This window comes from Xyrauchen texanus, chromosome 29, assembly GCF_025860055.1.
Source record: "Xyrauchen texanus isolate HMW12.3.18 chromosome 29, RBS_HiC_50CHRs, whole genome shotgun sequence".
Lineage (NCBI taxonomy): Eukaryota > Metazoa > Chordata > Actinopteri > Cypriniformes > Catostomidae > Xyrauchen > Xyrauchen texanus.
The window spans coordinates 23,224,664-23,251,174 of record NC_068304.1 but is presented as its reverse complement, the minus strand read 5'-3'; the positions used below and the strand labels follow the sequence as shown (position 1 = coordinate 23,251,174).

Sequence of the window (26,511 nt, the reverse complement as noted above, 5' to 3'; positions counted from 1 at the left end):
CCAAAAGTCTTTATTTCCACAATGAATAATTGCTTGTGGTAACTCATTATTACTGTAGGCTAACTCCCACACTCACATTCATTCTCAACATCTGTAATTTTCTGTATTTGTGACAAAGCTGTCTTATTATAGGCCTATTTGACAAAATCCATCTTTCTTGTAAATGTTAGCCCATGCTCGTGATGGAGTGGTATTGGAGCAATGGAAATGCTGACTTTCAGAAAGAAAAAAAATGCTCCTCCATGGTGGGCAAATTTCGCTATTTCGCTTCTATTCTGCCACACTCCCATAAATTGAGTCACATTCACTGACCAGGACGATTGGGAACACATTCCGACATAACGTTGCACAGTGTGCCATGGCAATATCAATGCATTCATATCATACAGTCTGACAAGCAACAATCGTAAAGGACTACAGTTGCCTTCGGCTTGCTCTCTGGGGATGTAAATACAATTATTATTTAATTATTTAAGTTTATACAGAATTTACAATAATATTTAATCAAACTCCACAGTGATCACACTGAGACTTTATAGATATTACACTTTAATTTTTTTATAAAGCTGCTTTGAAAAGATGTGTGTTGTGAAAAGCGCTATACAAATAAAAATGACCTGACACATCAATGTCTTCTGATTGGCAGATCAGAAAATGGGTCTGCAGCACGCGGTCACATTTTTCTTTTCTGTATTCACAGTTTAGTGCTGTCACAGAGACCAGTGAGATTTCCCTGGACACTTATTTTAGTGATATCTTTCAGGGGGAAGGAACATTTTCTGCAACCTTCAAGTTGAAGTGAGAGTAAGAGAGCATGAATCACATGGCCTGTTGTTCCAGCAGTCATGCTCTTGTGCTGGGGTGCTTCGTAATGTTGAAAAAGTAGCCCTGCTACATTGCTGACATAGACAGATCGGCCCACTAGAGAATGGAGGCAACCCTTATATTTGTAACTGTCATGGAGGAACGGTTGGACACATGATCTTGTGTGTCCTTGGTGACTTAGTGTCCCCAGAGACACTTGCAGCTGCCACCATTTTCCATCATCACATGACTGTTTACACTCGCTAAATCAAACGCCTCCCATCATCCCCGAACCAGTCAGTACTGACACAACACCACTAAAACAGCTTAACACTTGTCCATCTATGTTGGAAATGGAGCTCAGAGGCCTGTTTCACAACTTCTGAGGTTTGCTTTGAATACAAATCATAATATCACTGCTGAAAAAAAAAAATAATAATAATAATAATATATATATTAAAAAAATATATATATATATATATATATATATATAATTATTTATTCAACATCATGTTGTTCCAAACCCATATGACTGTCTATGGAAATGTCTGTCACCATTCATTTTCATTTTATAGAAAAAAGATCCAGTGAAAGTAAATCCAGAAAGAGACTGTTTTTGGGTTTCATGGAAAAAAGAAAGTAATACAGCTATGGAACAAAATTTTTCTGGCCCCTAAAATCATTACTCCCTTTCACCCCATTAGCTAAAGCTCTGGACGAACTATCCATTTAAGCTGCTTTTTTGTTGTTTTGGAACACATATAGCCCAGACAAGCTAATAACCAACTTGGACTAGCTAAAAACCAGCTCCCATGTTCCATAAAACAGCTACCAACTTAAGCTAGATTTCCCAGCCGGGATGCATTTTTTATTTTATTTTTCATGAGAAGCCATAGGAAAAACCCTTGAAAATATGCTTCTGATGTCCTCATAAAGGCAGAGTCACTTCAACATCCATCACTGGCTCATAACAGTTTGGCCTAGATTTCCAAATATCACGAGAGGAGGGGGTGGTGTTCTCTACTGTAACACACCAGAATTCTTTAATCAGAGTAGAAAAACCAGGAGACTCAAATATCTGATCACATGAGATGTAGGGGAAAAGATGGTGGTGCTCTGTTGAGAGGAATAAGGAGGGGGCATTTTATGTATTGGGACTGGTGTCCCCTTTTACAAATCAAACTATCAATTATTTTATCATTAAAAGAGAAACTTAAAAACTGGATCCAGAACCCCAAAAGCACAACATTTATTGACACAGGAGTTCAGACACCCCAGAGGACTAACCCGCGGGGCTGGAGCCTACACCGTTTGGCACTGCAAGCTCTGGGGTACCCAGCGTGTTGCCAAATGAGATGTGCAAAATGAGATGATTAACCATCTGCATCTTTCGTCTCCAAGTGAGAATATGTGTGCAATATGCCAGACCTCACATGCAGCACTGTACTCTCTTTAGTGTGTCAAACAAATTTAAATTTCCCAGCATTTTCAGGAGTAAATGTGATAAGCCTTGGAGTTCTGATTTGTACAAAACAAATCCAGCAAGTTGTTCAATTTGGTGCCCTGATGTGTTCAGTGTAATCAAAAAGCCTTAAGGTACAGTATTAAGACTAGATTTTGGAAAAAGTATCTTCAAGGGTATTCTGTTTTGGTATTTAATTAATTGATTCTTTTCACTTATAAATGGTGTTTCATAAGGCAATTTTGCTCAAAAATAAGGATTTGCACACACTTAAATATTAAACTATGGCGCAAAACTCTTTGTCTCAAATAATGTGTTTTGTAGAGGTCTGCAACTCGACCAGGGCCTGATGGAACCAGAGAAACCAGCAGGTTTTGGGCCGAGTTTGGGTTCAAGTATGACTTCGGTTATGGTTTCTAATTAATGAAAAAATAAACACGCCTATCTAGCTTGTTTCGTGCATGCACTCTTACTCACAGACACGCAAACGGACAAAGGATGCGTTTTTGCTGCTCTGCTTTGTTTTTCCATTGTTTTCCAATGCGAACACGTGCTGGACAGATGTCTTTGAATGTTGTACCTCATCTCGCTGTTTCTTCAGCATCCTGCGTTGGACTGCCACAATTTTGAGACACCATCTTAAGTTAAAAAGAACTTCAAGTTTAAAAAACGCATGTTAAGACATGGCTGTAACAAGGTTTAAAATGGGAAAGGAGGAGGCGGGTACCGGCTGAACATTCAAAGTGATATTTAATGTAAAATTAAAAAATTGTATCCCTCTCCTCGGCTGATTAGCCCGATTGGGGGCCAGGTGTGCGTAATCAAGGCCCTGCCCTCCTCCTCGTCACACTCCTCCCTCCTTTGCCTCTGGCATGACGTACATCCTCCACCCCACCTCCTTTCCCTATTGGGAGGGGGACAAGGGGAGAGGAGATAAAAGAGAAGAGGGAAAGGGCAAGGAGCGACTATAAGAGAGAGAGAGGAAATAGAGGAAAAAATAGCTCGCTGGTTCCCAGACACGCCATCACCTGGTCCTCGACCACTCTGCCCTCTGGCAGGCATCAGCCACTCCCTTTGGGCGGACGGCAGTGGCGAAAACTCCACGACAGCGCATGCCTCCTCCTTCCCGGGTTTCAGAACCAATGTAACAGGGTTAAAATGGGAAAAGAGGAGGCGGGAACTGGCTGAACAGTTAAAGTAATATTTAATGAAACAAACACACACACATATAAACACACACATGGCAGCTGCGTGTGGCTCTCTCTCTCTCTCTCCCTACTGAACTGCCGCATCCGGCTGCCTTTATCCCTCTCCTTGGGGTCCGGGCAAGCATAGTCACGGACTGGCCCTGCCCTCCTCCTCATCACAATGGCGCTCTGTTTACTGTGTCTAGCTTGCTTTTTAGTGCAGGTGTCACAAATATTTAACATTTTGAATCTTCGGGTTGAAGCTTTAAATCTGACAGTACCATTTGGGTTGGGTTACGCGGTCTCGGGAACGGATCGGGTTTCATTTTAAGGGCTGTGCAGAACTCTTCGAAGAGAGGTATGCTGTTCCTTTTTTAAAAGATAGGACTTACAATTTTGCCAAGTGGGAATAAAAATGGGTGAAATAAACCCATGAACATTAACCTAAGGAGGGAACAGAGCCATATCTAGGGACCAGAACATCACAAACGTTTGGAGATTGGTCTTGACTTGGGCCATTAAGCAACCACCTTGCAATCGGCCAGAAAACCCAAGAAGATGCACAGCAAGGAGTTAAATCCACTCAGAACATTTTAGTAATCACACAACAATGCCCGGCAACCACCCACAACACTCTTGCACTGTGGATGAGACTTTTGCAAGACAAAGGGAAAGCACCATTCACATTTTCTTCTTAAAATGTAGGAATCTACTTTTACTTCTTATTTTGAGGCAGATACCATTTTCTTTTTTTTTTTTTGCACTATAAACATTTGTTGATTAAATATATTTCACATCTTGTATATCTCCTAATTGATCAAAAGGCCAGTTATCACAGCAAACAAACATCAAAGTATAACAATTTATATCCAATCCAATCTGAATTGCATCTTTAATCTGCACATCTTTCTTTGAATCTTGCCATCATGATTTCAAGCAGCATTTGTACTGTTGAGTAGAAACTCCACAGAGCATGTGCAGGCCTGTGGAGGGTGAACATCGGGTATTGTTGAGGTCAGTAATGGGTGATGTTGGAACATCAAACGCTGTTTTGTGGAGATGCAGCATTTTTGCACTTTACTATGATCATGCCTCCCTCCTACATAGCAACAGAGATAATAGGATGACTAATGTGTCCAGTGCAGGAAAAACATGCATTACACATTTGTGTTATAACTTGAAGACGTATAAGTCACATAAGGGGCAAATTCAAACAAGCTATTTATGAATTTTCTGGTTTAAGGTTGCAAGGTTCTGTATTGAACTTTAATATATAAAGTTCAGTATAAAGCTAAATGATTTTAGGACTTATACAGTATTTATACTGTATAAGTAAATATTGAAACACGCATTAAAAATCACCAGCAAACTACCTCACAACCTGTGTATAGCAAACAAAGATAGAGATGTACATAAATGTAGTTTCATTTTTGCCATTTACTTCTAATTTTAGAAGATGTCTAACTTTCTTTTTTCTAAAATTAGTTTTGATATTTCTAACTGGCTACAGTTTAACTTGCTACAGTACATGCACATTACAATGAATACCTTACACTTAAATGTATTCACTATTTGTAAAACAGTTATTTTGTTATATCTGTCTGTCTGTCTGTAATAACACTTCACACTAGAGCTGGTGTAGCCCACTGCTGTCAGACCAGCTTCAGACAGATCAGACAGCATTAGAGCCTTTTGTCGTCATGGAGACCACTTCCAGGAGACTACTAATTGATCTCACTTCCGTTCAACTCATGCCAGTGCTGAGAAGGTGTGAAACATAAAGCATAACAAACAACATATAGATGTCTGTGCAGAGCAGCTGGGGGAAAAAACAAAAACATTATTGTTTCTTTTCCTCTAACAGAGCGCTCTCAATTTGAGACAGAAAAGCATCATCTGTAATGAATTTTGAAAACAGCAATAAGACAGAAAACACATAAAATTAGCCACTAAAAAATCCCAGCTGGGACAGTACTGAATCTGCCCCACCTCTTATAGTAGAAATTAAAAGGTGATGCCAGTTAGAATGTTAGCTTCAGTCACCATTCACTTTCCCTGCATCTTTTTCCATACAATGAAAGTAAATGGTGACTGAGGCTGAAATTCTGCCTATCATCTCCTTTTGTGTTCCACAGAGAAAATAAAGTAATAAGGGGTTTGGAAAAACATGACAGCAAATAAATGATGTTATAATAATTTTTTTGGGAGAACTATCCCTTTTAAGTACATCAAGGGAATCACACTAACCTGCACTGCCTGTACTGGGAGGCCTCTGTGGGGGCCCAGCAGACACTATGTTTCTGTGCAGAGAACCCTGAGGAGGAGACAACATGGCACTATCACTCAGAGATGCAGTGGCAACCGACAGGCTCTGGCTGCCCAGAGAGACCCCGGGGTTGTAGGGCATGGCGTTGGGGTTTGTCACTGGCACAGCCACATGCATGGAGAAGTTCTGATGAGGCAAGCCTGTAGGCTGGAAGAGAGAAAACACACACACACACAGCTTTATGTAAAGGAGATCAAATAATCTTACAGCAACATATCATGTTGATATACAGTGGCATCAGAAAGTATTTATACACTTTGGACAATTCACTTTAACTTACACTTAACCATTTTTGAATTTCATTGCATTGGATCCAAAATATTAAATCAAGTGGCATCAGTAAACCAATGATGCAAGACCTTTTTTTTCAATTACCATTTTTTTTTAAGGCAATTTTTTCAATTACTTTTAACTTGCTTCAGGGTCATTTTTAGTTGATGTATGAGATAAGTTACTATTTATATGCACAAAGGTTTGACAACCAGAAAGTGCCAAATAGGTTCAGTCTTAATTCTGCTATTTAAAACCTAAGAAATGACTTTCTGTGAAATATTGTGGTTTAAACCTGTGTTTGTGCTATATTTCTTTAAAATAATTGCCACTTGATATTTTGATAAATTATGCAAAGTCAACCAAACATGTTTAGTGTGGCTTAAGTGTCCAAATGCCTTTTGAGGCCACGTTTTAATCAAAATATCACAGTATCAAAATGTACATTCACACAGACACCTGATTAAAAACTCGACAATTACTACAAAAAAGAAACAATGCAATCATAAAAAGGTGGTGAGTTGGTTCTTTGCAGTGCTCAAATTAATTTAGCCTGGATAATCAGGCTGAATGGCCCATAATGGTGCATTGCACACGTATCTTCAGGCCTCTTACAGGAGTGAAAGATGACCCCTGAGCTTTGGTGCTTTTATCATACAATGGAGTAAAACAGGAGATCTCCAGATCACCTTGAGCTGTCCAAAAAAGCCCAGCATAAAGTGAGAAATACTCCTGGAAAACAATTCTCCTACTGGGAGTCATTTTCATTGTGCTGGAAACACCAATTTTGACCCAGGTTCAATATATAAAACAACATCTGAGATACATTACAAAGGCATGCAAATCTGGGCAATATCTTGAAATAGCTCACCAGTCAAGCATGGCTATAGCCAGCACTGCACTTGGCCCTTTTCACAAAACAAACAAAACACGAAAGGAAAAACATACTTGTGATGTTTTTTATTAAATTTCTTCTTTTTTTATTTGTTTACCTATCAAGTCAAATCAATGTACCTATGTTTCTATATGGACGAAAAGCCCATTCTGGTGTAATAAGTTGAAATAACTTCAGGTATTCAAGTGACTGCATCAGTAGCATCTTAATCAGATCAATAGGCAGTGCATTGCTGACTTACCACACAGTTATCCACAGAGTGAGTGTGAGTTAGGACAGTGAGAGGACACTCCATTCGCGTAACAGTGCAGTGTGCCAGTTAGTGAGAAGTTAATATTAGTGTTAATGACATAAAGAACTGGAGCTTTGTTCATGTCCATTTGGTGCAATGAAACCAATCGCCTGGCACCCGCTATCAGGTGCACAATGTTATGGTCATAACCCAATAAGATCACTATTGTCTTGGTATAAAAATACACACAAATAAAAAAAAGATTTAGCTATGATATTATGTGATTAAAAGCCTCCAGCTTTGTTTTTTACTCATAGGTCTTGAAAAATGGTTCACTTCTCTGATTGTGCTGGGATTCTGGGCTCTAGAAAGACTAAAGTAATTGTCCAGGGAGATGAACAAACAAACCCAGGTGTTACCACCCACCAGAAGGAAACAAAATGTTTTTTTTTTATTTTTTTTATAACGAGTAGAAGAGAAACGATGAGAGAGAGGGGCTCTCTGTCTTTACACAACGGCAAATCTATGTATGACCTGTAAAATTGCAGCACTGAGAAAAAAGATTCAATTTCCAGATCTGTTGAGGTGAGTGCTGGAAAGAACACATAAATTACTTCAACCAATGAATCTGTCAGTATTCCAGCCAGTAGGTGGACCTGGAAGCATTCTCTCAGAGGAATCTTTTTTTAAATCACTTAATTAAATAAATAGCTTAACCAAAACTTGAAATTATGCCATTATTTATTCACCCTAATCCACTCATGGAACTCAAAAGGTGAATTTAAGTCATTATTTATTATGAAGACTTAGAATACCATGCATGAGTTGTATTGATTACATTTTCTGTGCTTTTTTTAGTATTTTTGACAGAATCACTTTTTACTTGCATTCTTTGGTAAATAAATTCTTTAAACATTAGACTTTTAGACTCTTTAGACTTTTTCAAATTTTTCAAAAATTCACCTTTTTTGTTCCACAGAAGAAAGAATATAATACTAGGTTGGAGCAACATTAGGGTGACTAAATTAGGGTGACAAACTTTTCCCTTGAGAAACTGATCAGAAATGTTGTATTATGTAATATTTAATGCTGCCATGAAACAGTTTTTGAAAAAAGGTTTAATACCATTAAACAATGTGATCTTATTAGGTTGAGAGAAAAAGTAGCAAAATTAATGAAAGAGAAAAACAAATGCACTTTAAACAGACAAAAAAAAAAAAAAAAAAAAAAGATTGTGCTGTAAAAAAGTCCTTAACTGTTGAGAGAGGTTGCAAGGTGAGGCAATGAAAGAAAAAAAAAAAAGGGTTGGGGGGTCTCTCTGCCACAAAGCCAAGCAAAAACATTGCATTTACTTACGATTTTATGATTTCGCATCATATTATCAAACTCTTCATTAATTTTTTTATATTTTTCTTCTGTGTGAGGGGTGAGGACATATGATGCATCAGGGTCCGGGCTATCACAGCCTCTGTGCTCTTTCTTGTTAAGCGCCTGTAGTGAACATCAACATAAAAAGAGGGATGAACACAAAAAGGCAGGAAGAGAAGGAAGTACTTACAGCACAGCGCTTGTACATTAAATCACTCTCTTCATTTAGTTTTCCAAAGCGCTCGTCCATGAGGGGACTGTGACCGAAACAGTCATCTGGATCAGGACTGGCACAGTCATTATGGCCTTTGTTTCTTAATTTCTGAAAATAAAATTGGAAAATTCACACATACATAGACATACAGTGGGGTCCAAAATGCTTTAATTTTGCACTTAACTAATTAAATAAATAAAAAAAGCATGACAAATTATATAATCAGAATAACAACTTTGAACGTTCAAAAAAGAAACGTTCACTTTATATTTCCCCCTTTTGCCTGTACTTGAGCCACAAACTCCACAAACATGTGTAAAACCTGATGACCTGAACATATCATCACAGTATTATTTGAGAAAAGCTTCCAAAAAGCATCTAGTGTTCTTTAATAAAAGCAAAGATCGGACTTTAACATGTTAAATGTCACAAATTTAGCTTACATATTATTGACCAAGAAATAGTGCAGAAACGTAAAGATTTCTTTTTTTATTACTATTATTATTTTACATAATAACAATTCTTTGTTTGATTTTAAGTTGGTTTTTTTTTAGCTTTACTTTCGGTTTATTCTTTAAATAGAATTTTGAATCCCTGATGTAAAACTTGGTTTTAGGTTTTTGGACCCCACTATAGATTAAACTAAACCCCAAATAGCTAGTTACTGTAAATTAACAATACAAGACACAGGCTCTGGTAGAAAGCAGACAATTGATTGATGAGTAAATCTAGTTAACTATCTAAATAACCTAGAAATTACATTTTGATTAAATTCAAACATACTGCACATACACAGCTTCAAGAACTTATTGAATTTTGTAACAATGTTCTGTAATTGTGTTTTGCTGTAACATCTGCTTAGAGAGCAAAATAGAGCTGCAATCTGGATGTTGAAATTGCAATGGTAACAGTTCGATGGATAATTTGGCAAAACCTTAAGAGCTAATACGCTGATGGCTGCAGCATGCCTATTGCATTTGTCCCTGGGGAGGAAATTGAATTGTCACTCCTTATCCTTTCCCTTAAAAACATTAGGCTTTGGAGAAACTAAAACCTCTTTCTATCTCTCTCTCTCTCTCTCTCTCTGTGTGTGTGTTTCTCCGCTCCCTCCTCTTTGCTCTTTTTCTTAAGAACATACATTTCCCTCAACATGTGTGTTGCAATGTATAATTCATTATCTTTCAGTTATCATAAGCCACCCAGCTGGAAGACACACACACACGTAAGAGGATCCCACAGTGCAGTGCTTTAGAAGCCCTCTCACTGTAATTCAGCACGCCTGCCACTCACAGGAGCCTATAAGATTGAAAGCAATGTACAAATTGAATACATTATCAGAAACGGTCATTAACACTCATTTAAGTGTGGTGAGAACTGGTTATTTTAAGAGCAAAGGGCAAGGAGCACATCAACCAGTGCAATAATACCCATATTTTACCCTAAAAAGAGCAAAACCATTTTAGTTTTTAATAAATACACTCCATCAAAACGAGGAATTTGTACTTAACAATTTACTTAAAGCCTATATATAACTTATAGTAGGGATGCACATATACCACTTTCTTCTCTTCCGATCTGATTTCGAAATCTCAGTATCAGCCGATACCAATCCGATACAGTGTTTTTTTTTTTTTTGCATAATCAGTTTAGAATATCTTTACATTATTATGTTGAACTAATTACACAAACCTGTAACCACATTATTTCAATATAAACATATAGCTTATTAAGAAACACTTTATTGTTAACAAGAATACTGGATAATGTAGCAGCAGTAATCTTTTCTGATTACTCACACCTGCATATCATTAGTGACTGATCAAGGACTGCATATATACCCCGGTTTCACACACACACTCTTCATTTGATCTCATCGATAGTATCTCTGAGACTCCAGACCTTTCTACTATCAAACATACCTGTGTCTTCATTATTGCCTGCAAGTGTCATAAGACTGTTGCGAGTTATCTGTTCATCGTGTCTATACCCTGTCTGGATATTACTCACCTGCTGTTTGCCACTCTGCTCAACTGGATTTACTCACAATGTTTACATCACTGTTTCAATCAACTGTTCAATAAATCCTGCTACGGAGTTCATATCAGTCTCTCCGTGACACCTTTAACTTTTAAACCCTCACGCTTTTATTTTGACATTCTGAACTCTCCAGGAAGTCCTGTATCTGTCTGTTTGTAGACAACTTCACAGTAGTTTAATTTGCTTCTTACTCAAATCCTGGTAATAAAAAAAAAAAAAAAAAAAAATATATGCATCTCTAGTGCCATTCTAAACGCATATAATAAGTGAACCGAAATATTGAGCAGCTACATCTGAGATGTTGTTCGTGAGTAGCGCTCAAATATTACACACTCCATGAAGGCTAAAAATAGGCATGCGTGTGTGTAAACAGAGCAGCGGCAATCAATAACATGCTGGAGCTGCGCATGCATTTTATATAATTACTTATTAAATAAACACAACCTTTTGTGATTCACAGAGATATTTCACATCTTCAAGTGGATTTGAATAAAATACACGAGTTATATGAACTACTTTAAACTTGTTTTAATGGTTCTTTTATGTCATTTTTGGAGCTTGACAATAACGAACATGACTACATATCCTATCCTTCTAAAAGCTTCAGTATTGAAGACGATACCAATCCAGGTATCGGATCAGTGCATCCCTACCTTATTCTTAATGCAATGTAATACATTCATAATTTTGTATTATACACTTATTTAATCAGTTGTATGTTCCTGGGAATCAATGAAACCACAGTTCTACAGTAACAATGCTTACCTATGTATACCTTTAAACATTGTAATTCCTATTTCCATGCCATACTGTGTTATATTGCATTATACTCTTTAAACGTATAACCATTAATAGGTTTGCATTTTATTGTCACCTATTATATTATAATTGTGGTTACAATTATTTAAGAAAAGATAATGTAAGATAATACATTAATTAATAGATAACACATTACAATGTATATTATTGGGCATTATGAAAAACTTTATAATGCATTAAGATTCCTTTTATATTGCATTATATACAGTGACATTAAGATGCCTTTATTAATGCATTATATACAGTGGCTTCAAGTAATGTGTTATCCTTTAATTTTACATTTTCGTATTATGCATTACCCTTCAGACTGACAGTATTAACAAGATGACAGCAAAGGGTGCCAGGGCTTGAAAATAGGAAATCTTCATTTGATTCCCTGGTGTGTTTATTTGTTTCATGGAGCTCCTTTAATAAGACTACCTCAGGTTGCTTTGGCAGCAGAGGTCACATGTTCTTACAGATGAAAAAGTAATGTTTTGAAAGAAGTGAAGCACAGCACATCTACACTAACAAGACCCTTAGTCTCTGTATCTATCACGATGCATGTGAGTGTGTAGCTATGAGTGTGGGTGCAGGTGAGAGTGCATTTGCAATGCGGCTGCTGTCCTCTTGTATTTCTGAGGCTGTAGAGTGAGATCTTTGTTGATCTTTATCTAACAACATGTGCAACCGGGCTCTGCACTTTGTCTGCGAACTATTCCATCATAACACATTCACACATGTGCACAGGAACAATCAAATGTACAGTGTATTCAACAAAAATATTTTAATGTTTCAGTGAAACACATGCAAAAGCTGGATCCAGATTATGGCTACAGAAATATGGCTTTTCTGGAACCTTATACAACAATAAACTGCTGAAAGTGTCTCTCTCTCTCTCTCTCTCTCTCTCTCTCTCTCTCTCTCTCTCTCTCTCTCGTTCTGAGCAATGCCTTCCCGGGTCATTTCCTGTTTACAGGGCCTTATGTGGCTCTCTAAACACTGTGTTTACCAGTGAAACTATGCACTTTCTCCCCCAGAGTGCAATAGATTCCTTCAGGACCTGCAAATTATAGTCCCAACCTGCTCATTATGTAGAAAGTGCTGTGGCTGGAGCTGGGCAGCGAGGTCTGTGTGAGCAGGGCAGGGCTGCTGACTTTCACAGTAACCCCAGGGACACACCCGTCTGCTGGGGCCTGAGTCGGCAGGGAGGGGCCCCTGTGGAAAGCACGGCTGCCAGGATGGCCTCCTCCTAGGCACACATTGCTGCCGAAGAGCACAATAACATATCCAAACAAAGTAGTCAGTCTAAGTCTGTAGCTGTGTGAATGTACAAATAATTTGTGCGATAGAAATACAGTATAGAATATTAAATTATTGTGGTCCTTTGTCTTGGGAAATCGTTAACATTTGCAGATTCCCAGACTGTGCCATGCCCCCAAGTGCTTTAAAATAAAGAAGGGCTAAGATGACACATTGGTAAGTCATTCTTAAATGGCTTGGCATGTTTTGGGTGACCTACAGACACTGCCCAAAGCTCTAGTAAATGGATCACTAGATCAACACATGTCCAAACAGGTGTCCCAGTCTCCAACACCTGTCAGCCCCTTCACTTCACAAACTAGCCAACGTGGCCATTGAAAGGCATGTTATGTAGTGTGTTCAAATTTGCAAATGCTGCATTATAAAATTACCAATGCATCATGCACTTGGATGTATGTGAATCCATTAAATGCAAGCACAGGTGGGGGCAACAGGTTGATTACAACAAGTTTGATTAAACCAGATCCATTGAATTCTTAATTACACATTTAAGTGCATTGTTCTCATCAGAGGCAAGAGTGGCAACTGTAGAGTTTAAAGAATTAATCCTTTGTTCAACTGAAACTATATGTTGAGGGTTTGTTGTAAAGACAACATCAGAAAAGGTGATGGCTGTGTCTCATGAGCCTACCTAGACAGCATTTCTGGGCATCATAGGTGTATTTAGAATGTCTAAGCCAGTGTTATTATTGTTAAAGAAAACTATGAATACTATTCCAACTATTACTGGAAAAACTGAAACTAAAATACATATTCATGACTCTAAAACATGCAAAATTTGAATTAATTGTAGATGATAATGCTTTAAAATATGAAAAACTAAAATTAAACTGTAACAAGTAAACACTGAAACAACTAATACTAAAGAGTTATAAACCCAGCTGAATGAACGTCCAGGTTAAACTAACGTTTTCTTGATTCAACTTTCTTCCATAACTGTTGGTCTAATATTGTGAGTTCACTTGTCATCAGGGAAATGGAGTGTTATTGTTATCAGAGCATGGAGTTGGCTGTGTTATATGCGACAGGATTGCAAGTGTGTAAAAAAAGGGAGAGTGGGCAGTGCTGGCGTAAGCAGTTCTGGAGAGGGAGCTAAAAACTCATATTGTGTAATGTGTTCAGCATGTCCTGCGCGGCTCAGAGACAGGACAGTGGGACTGCTGCCAATAATCATGCTGATTTTCACTTATTTTAAAAAGAAGGCTCGCCAGACCTGTATTGATAAACTTTGGCATTGCACACAAAAACTTAGAGACTGACGTCAAGCCAGCACATCATAACTGCGTAGCATTTGAGTGCTTGCATGTTAGATAAAATGAGAACTGAATAACATGCAAAGAAGAGAGGAATACAGAGACAAATACTTAGAAACAGACAGCTTAAAAAACTATTTCTCCTCTTCTATGAAACAGTACTTCCCTCTCTTTGAAATCCCTCAAACAGCCAATATTACTGAGAATTACTGATTTAGATTACTGAAAATCTAAATGGAGACATACCATACACTTCCCTTGTTTTCATATGAAGCTCATTACAAATACTAAAATGTTTGCAATTTTAGGATAAAAAAAACATAATTTGCTGTATTTTTTTAATCAGTATATTGCAATAAAGTGCTTCCACGAAGGGAGACTTTTAGTCACGTTTAGCAAAGTATATTGTAGCTCTTTTATGGCTAAGTACCAACTCAAATACACAGACAAATACAACCACACACACACATTTAACAGCTTGCATAAGAATGCAGAACTGGAGTAATTGAATGCAAAACATAAAAACAAACGTGATATATAAGAAATAGAAGACTAAAAGTGTTTATCGCAGATAGTTGTCTAAGTATGGTACAAAAATAAAATAAAAAATAGCAACATAAACTTGCATAAGTCTTTTTACTTATTCCACATTACAAACATAAATACACAACAGTGAAATGGCTCAAGTACTTTATAGTATACCTAAAAAAAACATTTCACTCGTACTGCCGAAAAGGTATTTAGTATTTTACTTATTCATGTGCTGCATGTGGATACAAGGAAGATTCAAATATTAATGGAAAATAGTAGGCCTAAAAGCCCAGCATTCAAAATAAAGCAGGAGCTTGAAAAAAAAAGAACAAAAAAGAATGGAGGATGATGACAGAGTGTGAGCTGTGTAATGGGTGGAGTGAGGGTGGAGAGCTTGTCCTCCGTTTCTGATTAAATTATACAGTACTGTGACACAGGTGTGTGTGTGTGTGTGTGTGTGTGTGTGTGTGTGTGTGTGTGTGTGTGGAGAGAGAAGAAAGGAAAATGAGAACAAATAATGAGAAGAAACATTAGCTTTAGTTTAGCTATCATAAAGCTGCATAAAATTGTGCAAATAGGTAGTAATATTTATATGTTTTATTGCTTGCATGTTCAGCCATATTTTGGATGTGTCTGAAAGCTGAAGAATGCAGGTTGTATCCAGAGGAAGGAATGTCCAAATCAAATGTTAGTTTAACCAAGTTTTTCCTATATTTTCAACTTATGACTCCATTTCTACCAAGAAATCAGCATTGAAGCTACTATATAGTTGATTGGTTCTCTCTAAAGCTCACTGGATTAGTTTTACTGTGGTACCTCACAAGATTCCAGACATGGAAACTGCGAGATATCTTCATACACAAGTGCTGTCTGTGAAGTCATTGTATGATGGCGCAGTGAGGGGCAGTAAGCAAGGCAGCTGCTTTAGCTTTCAAACGCAGATTGCTGTACTTGTGTTCAAAATGGAGGCATGCTTTCTCTCTGGGTGGCTTCTGTAATCTGTCCTAACCTCATTTCCAGCAGGAATATCCTTTGGCCCTGCAGAGTTGTGTGGCAGCCGCTGTGCCAGTTGCAACAATGAGTAAGTCAGCGTGCTAATCCTTATGACATCACCATTGTGTCCAGACCATTCGGTTTAGTGTGATTATAAAAGGGCCTTTTGAGCGTGAGCAGTCAGGGTTTTTCCTGGATCAAAATGAGGTGGAGGTGGTACCGTACTGATCACAAAAGTGACGTTAAGAACACGTAAACGTTGGCTTTGCATTAATACACTCCCAATGACTATTATTTTAGTAATAGTAATTTTGTCATCTGTTTTTTTTATTTAGTCTTAGTCCTGTGCCAAATGTCCTTTTTAGTTTTTATTATATTTAGTCAAATGTATTCTATTTTAAGTTTTAGTTGCCAAAGTATATATACACAAACACACACACACATACACACACATATACACACACATATTTTATTGTTGTTGTCATTTTAGTGTTATTTTTCACATAAGATTGATCTTATCATGATGATCTCATGAAGATGACGTTACGAGCTGCAGACAGCGGGGGTGAGAGACGAACGTCTCCGTATCAGCCGGTGGAACTTTAGATCTCTCCCGGTCTAGTAATTCTCTACAAAGGAAAATCCCTGGCAGTACGTTTAGCTGTTGAGGACTACATTTGCACTTAAATAACATTTTAGAGATGGCTTTTCAACATTTCAAGTCACTCCTCTTCCTCTTTCTAACATTCTTTCACTCCCTCAATAGCTCTTAGAAAAATAAGTGACAGCTGTTTATACCAGTTCAAGCTGACCAATGGCCGATATCATCAATGTCTATGCATTATGGCAGTAGCTAAACTAAGAAAACGGCACTTTCTCAGATCTCATACCATGAGCTATTGAGCAAAAAAGCAGGATGTGACCTCATGCATGTCCTTCCTGCCTCTGTGCTATTGTCTGAGTGATCCTCTCAAAGGAAACTAGACTGCAGAGGCTTGTTTTCAGCAAATTAGTTTGGTTAAGCATTAGGTAATTATGATATTTGTGCAGCTGTTTTGAAAAACAATATACAGTGAAATCTATGCCCCCACCCAAACAAGACAAAAGCTGCAACAATGCAGGCCATATACAGTTGAAGTCAGAAGTTTACATACACCTTAGCCAAATAAATTTTATCTCAGTTTTTCACAATTTTAATCTTAGAAAACATTCCCTGTCTGAGGTCGGTTAGGATCACTACTTTATTATAAGCATGTTAAATTTCAGAATAACAGTGGAGAGAATAAAATGGGTCAGAAGTTTACATACACTTTGTTATTATTTGGTAGCACTGCTTTTAAATTGTTTAACTTGGGTCAAATATTTTGGATAGCCTTCCAAAAGCTTCTCACAATAAGTTTCTGGAATCGCACACACATTTTCAGTTCTGCTAACAAACTTTCTATCGGATTGAAGTCAGGGCTTTGTGATGACCACTCCAATACCTTGACTTTGTTGTCAAGCCATTTTGACAACTTTGGAGGTATCCTTGGGATCATTGTCCATTTGGAAGACCCATTTGTGACCAAGCAGCAAATTACCCCCACAACATGATGCTGCCACCCCCATGCTTCATGGTTGGGATGGTGTTCTTCGGCTTGCAAGCCTGACCCTTCTTTCTCCAAACATAACGATGTTATTATGGCCAAACAGTTCAATTTTTGTTTCATTAGACCAAAGGACATTTCTCCAAAAGGTAAGATTTGTCCCCCTGTGCACTTGCAAACTGTAGTCTGACTTTTTTATGGTGGTTTTGGAGCAGTGGCTTCTTCTTTACTGAGCAGCCTTTCAGGTTATGTTGATATAGGGCTCATTTTACTGTGGATATAGATACTTGTCGACCAACATCTTCACAAGGTCCTTTGCTGTTGTTCTGGGATTGATTTCCACTTTTGCACCAAACTACGTTCACCTCTAGGAGACAGAATGCGTCTCCTTCCTGAGTGGTATGATGGCTGTGTGGTCCCATGGTGTTTATACTTGCATACTATTGTTTGTACAGATGAACGTGGTACCTTCAGGCATTTGGAAATTGCTTTCAAGGATGAACCAGACTTGTGGAGGTCCACAAATAATTTTCTGAGGTCTTGGCTGATTACGTTTGATTTTCCCATGATGTCAAGCAATGAGGCACTGAGTTTGAAGGTAGGCCTTAAAATACATCCACAGGTACACCTCCAATTCAGTACACCTCCAACCATAAGTTAATTGACTAATTGTCTAAAGGCTTGATGTCATTTTCTGGAATTTTCCAAGCTGCATAAAGGCACAGTAAAATTCAGACCCACTGGAATTGTGGTATACTCAATTAAAAGTGAAACAATCTGTCTGTAAACAATTGTTGGAAAAATTACTTGTATCATGCACACAGTGGATGTCCTAAACGACTTGCCAACTTTAAGTGGTTAAAAAATGTGTTTTAATGACTTCAACATAAATGTATGTAAACTTTTGACTTCAACTGTAACAGCAGTAGTTTCAGCACCAGATGCATCTCAGTTTAGCCATGTATCACAGTTAATTACCACTGCTCGACCGCTGAGATTGCTGCTTTTATATAAATGTGGCATTTCATACTAGCTGGTAAGAGAGTTACACTTCCACGAGCAATAGTTTCCCACAAAGACAGGCAGATGTTCGCAGACTGTACACTGGCGGGCTTGATCAAGCTATTAGCTGCCACAGCAAGTGAACGAACGCTTTCACAATCAAGGGTATTTTGAGACACGAGAGCAGATTTGAAGTTGAAACTAAAATTGAGGTGAAGGCATTTCAAAGTCATCGCTAAAGTTTTCTTCCAATGAACAGTCCCACCAGCCTAAATATTATACATTTTAATATTAATCAAAATTATATAATCTATTTAACTTTGAAATCTACTTTAAAGCTGTTACAGTTTAAAATATAGTTCACCCATAAATGAAAATTCTGTCATCATTTACTCACTCTCACATGTTGTTCTTTGAAACACAGGCAGAATGTTAGCCTTAATCACAATTCACTTTTATTGCAGCTATTTTCAATACAATGAAAATTAACGGAGGTTGTAATTCTGCCTAGCATCTCCTTTTGTGTTCCACAGAAGAAAGTCCTACAGGTTTGGTACTTGGGATGGGCGTTTTGGTCATTTTGTATATTCGAGTACTCAAACTAAATACTCGTCGAGTTGTCGAGGGGCAATGACATGTACATATTTGTATATATAATAACATGTCTGACAAACGAATTTGGCTGCTGCATTGCATCTTGGTGTTCCAGTGTATCATCTATTAATTATTATAGGCTGTTATAAAATAATTTGTTACAAAATGTACAAAAGATTGCATAATCAAATATAATGCATCATATTTTGTCATTATGTAAAGATTCGCTGCCCAACTCAATGAAAGAATGTTCACAATGCGCGTCTGTCTATTCTTCCTTCATGTTACCATAGTAATCTTAGTAAGTGTGCACCAGTTTTTTAGTGACTGTCTATTTTCAAATTGTGGATGGCTTAACAGGAAACTCCATAACCATCACGTTAATGTGTGTTAAGTTGAAGTTCAGTTTTGAAGATGCAGCATTCTGTTCCATTTAGCTGTGCTCTGCTGTCTAGCTGTTTTGAATATGCGTGTAAAGTGGGGGCCTGGGGAGCTCAGCAAGTAAAGACGCTGACTACCACACCTGGAGCTGCAAGTCGAATCCAGGGCGTGCTGAGTGAATGCAGTCAGGCTACCAAAGCAACCAATGGGCTCGGTTGCAAGGGAGGGTAGAGTCACATTGGGTTAACCTCCTCGTGGTCACTATAATGTGGTTCTCGCTATCGGCGGGGCACGTGGTGAGTTGTGCGTGGATGCCGCAGAGAATAGCATGAGCCTCCACAAGTGCTAGGTCTCTGTGGCAATGCACTCAACCAGCCACATGATAAGATGCGCAGATTGACATCTCAGATGTGGAGGTAACTGAGATTCGTCCACTGCCACCCGGATTGAGGCAAGTAACTACGCCACAATGAAGATTTAGAGCGCATTAGGAATCGGCATTCCAAATTGGGGAGACATTTTTTTTTTTTTAAATGATGCAGTTAAGCTGAAGTTCAGTTTTGAAGATGCTGCATTCTGTGCCATTTAGCTGTGCTCTGTCTAGCTGTTTGAAACACTCACAGAGCATTGAGTCCACTGCCACATGTGCCTGGTGTGTGTGTGTATGTGTGTGTCTCCCCAAGTGTTCGCTCCTGTGGGGAAAGCCATGATTCTCTGTATTGTTGTTTCTGTGATGATTTATGAAGCATTCCATTCAACTCAGAGAATCTGAATTTCCACCTTTCAACAGGGGAAAGGGCAATGAAATGACACTTTATGTCGGACTTCTAACTTGGGAACTCATGCAGAAATCTTCAACTCCCATTTCATTGAGATTCAGGTGTGTAACTTCATGCAAACATGTCGGCACCCAGGGCAGGGAGGTTTACAGTCAGTGACAAACATTCACTTTTATTAAATAATATCCATTAACGAGTCAAAGTTCTTACATTAAATGATAATAAAACGTGTTTAGAAAACGTTTTGCCGAGACAGGTTTTCAAAACATGGTAAATTACACTCTCTTTTGATAATCATAACGATAGCATTGCAGCATCGTATATCAGTTTGGTTGCTATGAGACGTCTCTGACGATCAATGTACCCCTCAAAATCACAACGTAATCAATCTCAAAATTAGAAATACGCACCCTCTTTGACACGTTTGTGTTTAGTTGTCAGGTAATTATCACTGAATTTCGAATTAAGTGAGAAGTCACATCATGCATGCTCACCATCGATCATTGTTTTCATGATAGAACATTGTTGCCATGTCCGTGTACCAGAGTACTCGTGCCCATCCCCATTTGGTATGAATGAGGGTATTTGAAGGCGTAAATGATGACAGAATTTTCATATTTAAATGACCTATCCCATGCAAAGGGAACAAAGGGATGAAGAAGTGGAATATTTAGATGAGACAAATATATCGTTTTTCACATGCTTCTTCCCTATACCCATTTCCTCAAAGACTTTCTCGCCCTCCTAACTGTCTTTCACTCCTACCCAGCTTGACCCAGAGACTGGATCATTAGCTGTCAGAGCTCTTGAAACAATAGCCCCCCCGAACCCCTCCATTCCTGCTCTCCTCTAAAATATTCATAAGGACAATTAGGAGTTCCGATAAGGCAAAGAGGAGAAAGCAGAGAGGGTAGGTCGTGCAAGCAGGACGTCTGTTCTGTAACACACTATACCCCTGCCACTGCGCAAACCTCATCAATCTGTGATAGAGCGCATCTTTACTCGCGCACCTCGCCAGCCTTCCAGCTTCCTGACATCCACCCTGAAAACCGCGTCCCTTGACCATGGCCTTGATACCCACATTGTGTGGTGTGTTTCGTCAAAGGACGAGACACAAAGTTGGAAAACATATTTAACAAACAACCCTTTGAAGCAGTCCACCACAAGCCCATTGGGTTGTTTGATATCAAACAACCCAATGGGCTTGTGGTGGACTGCTTCAAAGGGTTGTTTGTTAAATATGTTTTCCAACTGTGTGTATACACACACACACATTTGTGGCCAAAAATATTGACACCCTTGGTAAATATGAGCAAAGAAGGCTGTCTTTTATAGTTTGTCATTTTGATCTTTTATTCAACATATTCACAAAAATCTATCCTCTAATGTATATCAAATAATTGCTAAAACAACAAAAGTTTTAACAAAAAGAAATCTGTTGTCACTCATGTGTGAGCCGCATGTCTGTGCGCAACCGGCGTAAACTAGTGTTTTTCCGTGATGCCTAAACACAGCCAATCACCGGAAACTTTAGACTTGGGCACATCTAGCATGCTACATGCTTATCACTGCCGTTGACGAGATTAACCCATTAGGTATCGAACGACAAGACATTTTTTGATAGTTGATTGTTTAGAGGCAGTTCAGTTGGTGCCTAAAATGTATCGAACTCGATACCCAGACATAATGGCAAGTGCTACAGGAAGCTTGGAGTGAAATGTCACCCGAGTATCTGGTCAAACTGACAGCTAGAATGCGAGGGATCTGCAAAGCTGTCATTGCTGCACGTGGAGGATATTTTGATGAGAACTATTTGAAGTAGTTTAAGAAGTTCAGAATTGTTTTAATTTTTTTTTACTGTAATAGATTTTTTTCACATTATTAATGTCCTGACTTTAATAATGGTAAATAAAAGTAACACTTTCTTTCCATAAGAGCAAAATATGTACATTATTGCAAACTTTTGGCTGCAAGTGTGTGTATGTGTGTGTGTGTGTGTGTGTGTGTGTGTGTGTGTGTATATATATATATATATATATATATATATATATATATATATATAATAGCTAGGTGGTTTTACCTTTTCAGGATTTCAACATTAAATGTGTTTACATGCAGTCTTTTAATGATTTTGGCCCTGGAGAAGCTTTGACATCCCTTGACATTTGTGCTTTTTTCAGTTGTTAAAAACGTTTGAGAACTGGATCTTGTAGCCTAGAATATTTGCTACAAAATGATGTGAAAACCATCCTGATCACTCATTCATACAAAAAAATATAGTAATTTAACTTTTGTAAGACACTTTTAGTGTTAGAAAGGTCATATGTGAGGAGCCGTGAACTCAGTGTGTTTCACATCTGAGGAGACAAAGGCCCCTCCCCTGGGCCCATCAATGAGGAATGTGACAGAAAGAGAATGAATGTGAGGAGACAATGTTCAAAATCAAGTTTTAAGTTAAAAGAAGTAATCGGACTATACATTTTCTTTACATAAAGACTTTTAGACCTACACTACCATTTAAAAGAAGTCTCTTCTGCTCACCAAGGCTGCATATATTTGATCTAATTTCTTGTTTTGCAATAGTGAACTAGTTAGTAAAATTAGGCACACATAACCCTAACACGTTTGAGGCATTTGGGTATGTGTTATACATAAAACTTGAGCAGCCAAGTTTTCACTGTGAATCAGATCATGTGCAAAAACCAAACCATAAGCAGTGTCAACTGATTTAAAATCCTTCCTCAGGTGGTCCACATTACCACCGAGATCAATGCATCAATTAAAATTAACTTTAATTGAAAACATAAAGTTGCTGTAAGTGCCAGTTCATGAATGGCAGAATAATCATTTCACCAAACCCTGTTGCCTCTATATTACAAGTCAAGTCTGAGTAAGTAAACATGATCTTTTAAATCAGTGTTGAAATCATTACAGAGGCTATTTACGTCATCTGAGAATAATTCATGTCTGTAATCGGCAAACACGTGCCAGATCTCTGAGCAGGGAGCCATGCAATAGTATCTGAGGTAGAGAGAAGAGAGAGAGAGAAGAGGGCCCCGTTCTTGCTCTTATTGAATTACATTCAATCATGTTTGCCCGTGTCAGAGATGCTTTCCCCCCCTCCCATTGAAGAGTAATCAATAGCCAAAGAGGACACTTCCATTAGCTTTTGTGCCTGCTATCTAGGGACTGGTTCTGATGGTAACCAGGAAAAGAAAGGAGAGAGGAGAGAGGTTTGTTAAGTTCAAGTGGAATGGCGTGTGGAGCAGGGCCCTTTATTGTTTCCATTTTTGCTTCCATTACACTACTACGCTCCGCATCAAAGTGTTGAAAATAACTGAAAGGCTCTTCCTTGAGACAGTTGGTAGGCTCAAATACCAATGCCATGCAACGCAAAGCTTTATCGATTCCATTACGGACTTGCTCTCAAAGTGTCGTGAAAAACTGCAAGTACCATATTTGGGAATTGTTGCTTTTTATAAGGGTTGGAAATCGAGTTCTGAAATTCTGAATAAGAACCAGTTCCATTAAAAAAAAAAAAAAAAATAGAATAAAATGATTGTCATGACATTCCGTTCAGTTAACCCTTTGGGGTAAAATACGCCAGCGCTTCCTGCTGGATTTTTTCATCATTACAGCGGAAACAACATAAAATTCTACGTCATTTTGGGGAATACAGATAAGTGTAAGACATCATTAGACACTATAAAGGGTCTACTTTTATTTGTGTACACTCAAAATAACAACAAAAACTTGTGCTTTTGTAAAATAAAGAAAATAAAAAGGGTGAGCTTTCAGCAGTCTCTGTGTTCGCGAGCATATATCTGAAACACGTCAAAAAATGTACTGAAACTCCACGAATACTTATCACACAAACATGAAACATATGTCTGAAGAAAGCTTAAAATGGTTACTTTTAAATAAAAAAAATGTTTAAACAAAAATTCTCCTGCAATGTAATCTGTATGAAACAAAGTGATGTAATTTTCTCCTGGCTCAGCAAATTATCCCTAATGTGATCACATCCACGGGCAGAGGGCACTATTCATACGGTAATGTGCTGAGGAGATCAATGCAAATGGTAAACACCCCCGACTGTGCCTTAAAAACATCTAGTTCATTCACTTTTCTGCGCATTTGGAAGATTGCACGATACACAGGAGAGAAAGCTCCTGGATAGTGACGAAGAGTTAACATTTTCCTCAGAAGAAGAGTGGGACTCCGATGAACTTTTGCATTTTGAAGAGAGACTTGATCCAGCCGAGGATACAATTTCGGATGAGTAAGTCATTTACTTTTAGTTACATATTAGTTGACATGTTATTTTATATAAACATGTACATATTTTACTAGTGGGACTGTTTCCAGACTTGCCAGCCAAGATTCAGAGTATTGAAATTTGAAATATGTCCTAATAGGCAAGTTTTAGTTACATTTAAATGCTGTTTTGGCTAAAGCAGGCATTTAAATTGTATGCTGTATGATATAAATATGATATGTAATATGGTATAAAAAATAATTTAAATGTTTAGATTATATTTTAACTAGTGATTATGCTGCCTCATCATCAATGAAGCTTGTGCTTGCAAATATGTGTTCAGGTTAAATGAGTAAAATGCTATTTAAATATGCCCATATTAGAAAAACAGCATATTATAATGATTTCTGAAGGATCATGTGACACTGAAGACTGCAGTAATGATGCTGAAAATTCAGCTTTGATCACAAATAGCATTTTACAATATATTCAAATAGAAAACTGTTCTTTTAAAATTGTAAAAAGAGTTCACAATATCACTGTTTTTACTGTATTTTGGACCACCAGTCGTGGTGAGCAGAAGAGACTTATTTTAAACGGTAATGTAGGTCTAGAAAATGTATAGTCAGATTACTTCTTTTAAATTAAAACTTGATTTTGAACATTAAGTCTCCTCACATTCATTCTCTTTCTGTCACATTACTCATTGATGGGCCCAGGGGAGGGGTCTTTGTCTCCTCAGGTGTGAATTACATTCAATATTCATTATAGTTCACGCCTTCTCGCATATGACCTTTCTAACACTAAAAGTGTCTTAAGTTAAATTACTATATTGTTTTGTATGAATGAGTGATCAGTATGGTTTTCACATCATTTTGTAGCAAAAGATCTAGGCTACAAGATCCAGTTCTCAAAAGTCTTGTGGACAAATGTTTAGTATATGTTATATGACCTTATTTCAATGACTCCAAATTTGTGTTTTTTCAAAAACCAGGCATAAACTTTATTTTCTCAAAAATACAAACATGTACACACATGTTGCTCACATATTATTGTAGCCCAGTTGGTGCTGAATAGAGTGTTATCAGACATTAGCCATTAATATGTTTTTAAGCAACTGAAAAAAGCACAAATGTCAAGGCATATCAAAACTTCTCCAGGGCTCAAAACACCCTTAGACCTCAGAGAGTTAACAGTTGTGGGATGTCAGCATTCACCCAAAAAATATGTAATATGTGCATCAGAGCCATTGTCATGAAAATTAGCGCACTTCTTATTTTCTGTCAGTTTTCAGGGTACTCAGAGTTACAGCTGACCACGACATTGTCAGATTTATGCAGGATTATAAACAAATATGATGGAGTTAACGCAAAGTTTCAAAGACAGTATTTTTTTTTATCGAAAATAGAATTTTAAATAGTTTTGTTTAATATGTTACAGATCCCTATCTTTCATTTGATATTACGATTTATGAATTGGTTGCATTTGTAAACACTTTGTGTGGCAGTTTAACATTGTGACGTCTTGCTGAGGACAGGTTAAGTTGCATGTGCTTGTATAGAGCATGCATTTAAAAACAAATCTAATGAAATTCTATAAAAATATAAGTAATGAAAGCCCGAGTGTAGACATTTCCTTTAGATGAAACTTTTTCAGTATTTTTATTATGAGGAATTTCTAGATTTTAACAGAAAAAGCAAATTTTTTATGTAGGACACGTTATGTCCCTTATCTCAAGAATCAGTGTAATGTTAATTAAAGCATATATGTGGCAGGGCGGAGGGCGGGGCCGGGTCGTGATTAAAGGTCGACTGCAGAGGATCGTGCGGGAGAGAGAGATCGTTAGCGGACATGTCCGTCATGTGTGTGTTTGTGTCTTCTTTTAAGTTTATCATTAAAACTATTGTTTATATTGAAAAGCCGGTTCTCGCCTCCTGCTTTCCATTGATCCCTTTATACCTCAGAGGCTTGATTAGCCTAATACGGGACCGGGTGTGTAGGATCACGACCCGGCCCCGCCCTCCGCCCTGCCACAATATACTAATAATTGTTTAAAATCAAATGTTGTATTAGATAACATTATTTAATGAACTATCAACTAGCATTAACTAACATTAAACAATTGTATATTTATTAACTTGCATTAAGATTAATAAATGCTGTAAAAAAGTATTGTTAATCATTTGTGATTAAACATGATACCTAATGCTAACAAATG

At 37.7% G+C, this 26,511-nt stretch overlaps 1 protein-coding gene across 10 annotated transcripts in view; it reads right to left on the bottom strand.

Moving 5' to 3' along the window:
• Positions 1-26,511, bottom strand: part of mef2aa (myocyte enhancer factor 2aa) — a 140,238-nt gene that overhangs the window by 27,005 nt on the left and 86,722 nt on the right. For 5 of the 10 annotated variants that reach the window (XM_052097092.1, XM_052097096.1, XM_052097094.1 and 2 more), the window contains 3 exons: positions 8,735-8,866; positions 8,533-8,667; positions 5,701-5,926 (listed from right to left, as the gene is read on the bottom strand). In XM_052097092.1, coding sequence (XP_051953052.1) covers positions 5,701-5,926; positions 8,533-8,667; positions 8,735-8,866 — 493 coding nt within the window. The remainder of the gene's footprint in view (positions 1-5,700; positions 5,927-8,532; positions 8,668-8,734; positions 8,867-26,511) is intronic. The other 5 variants (XM_052097101.1, XM_052097102.1, XM_052097099.1 and 2 more) reach the window with 3 other exon arrangements.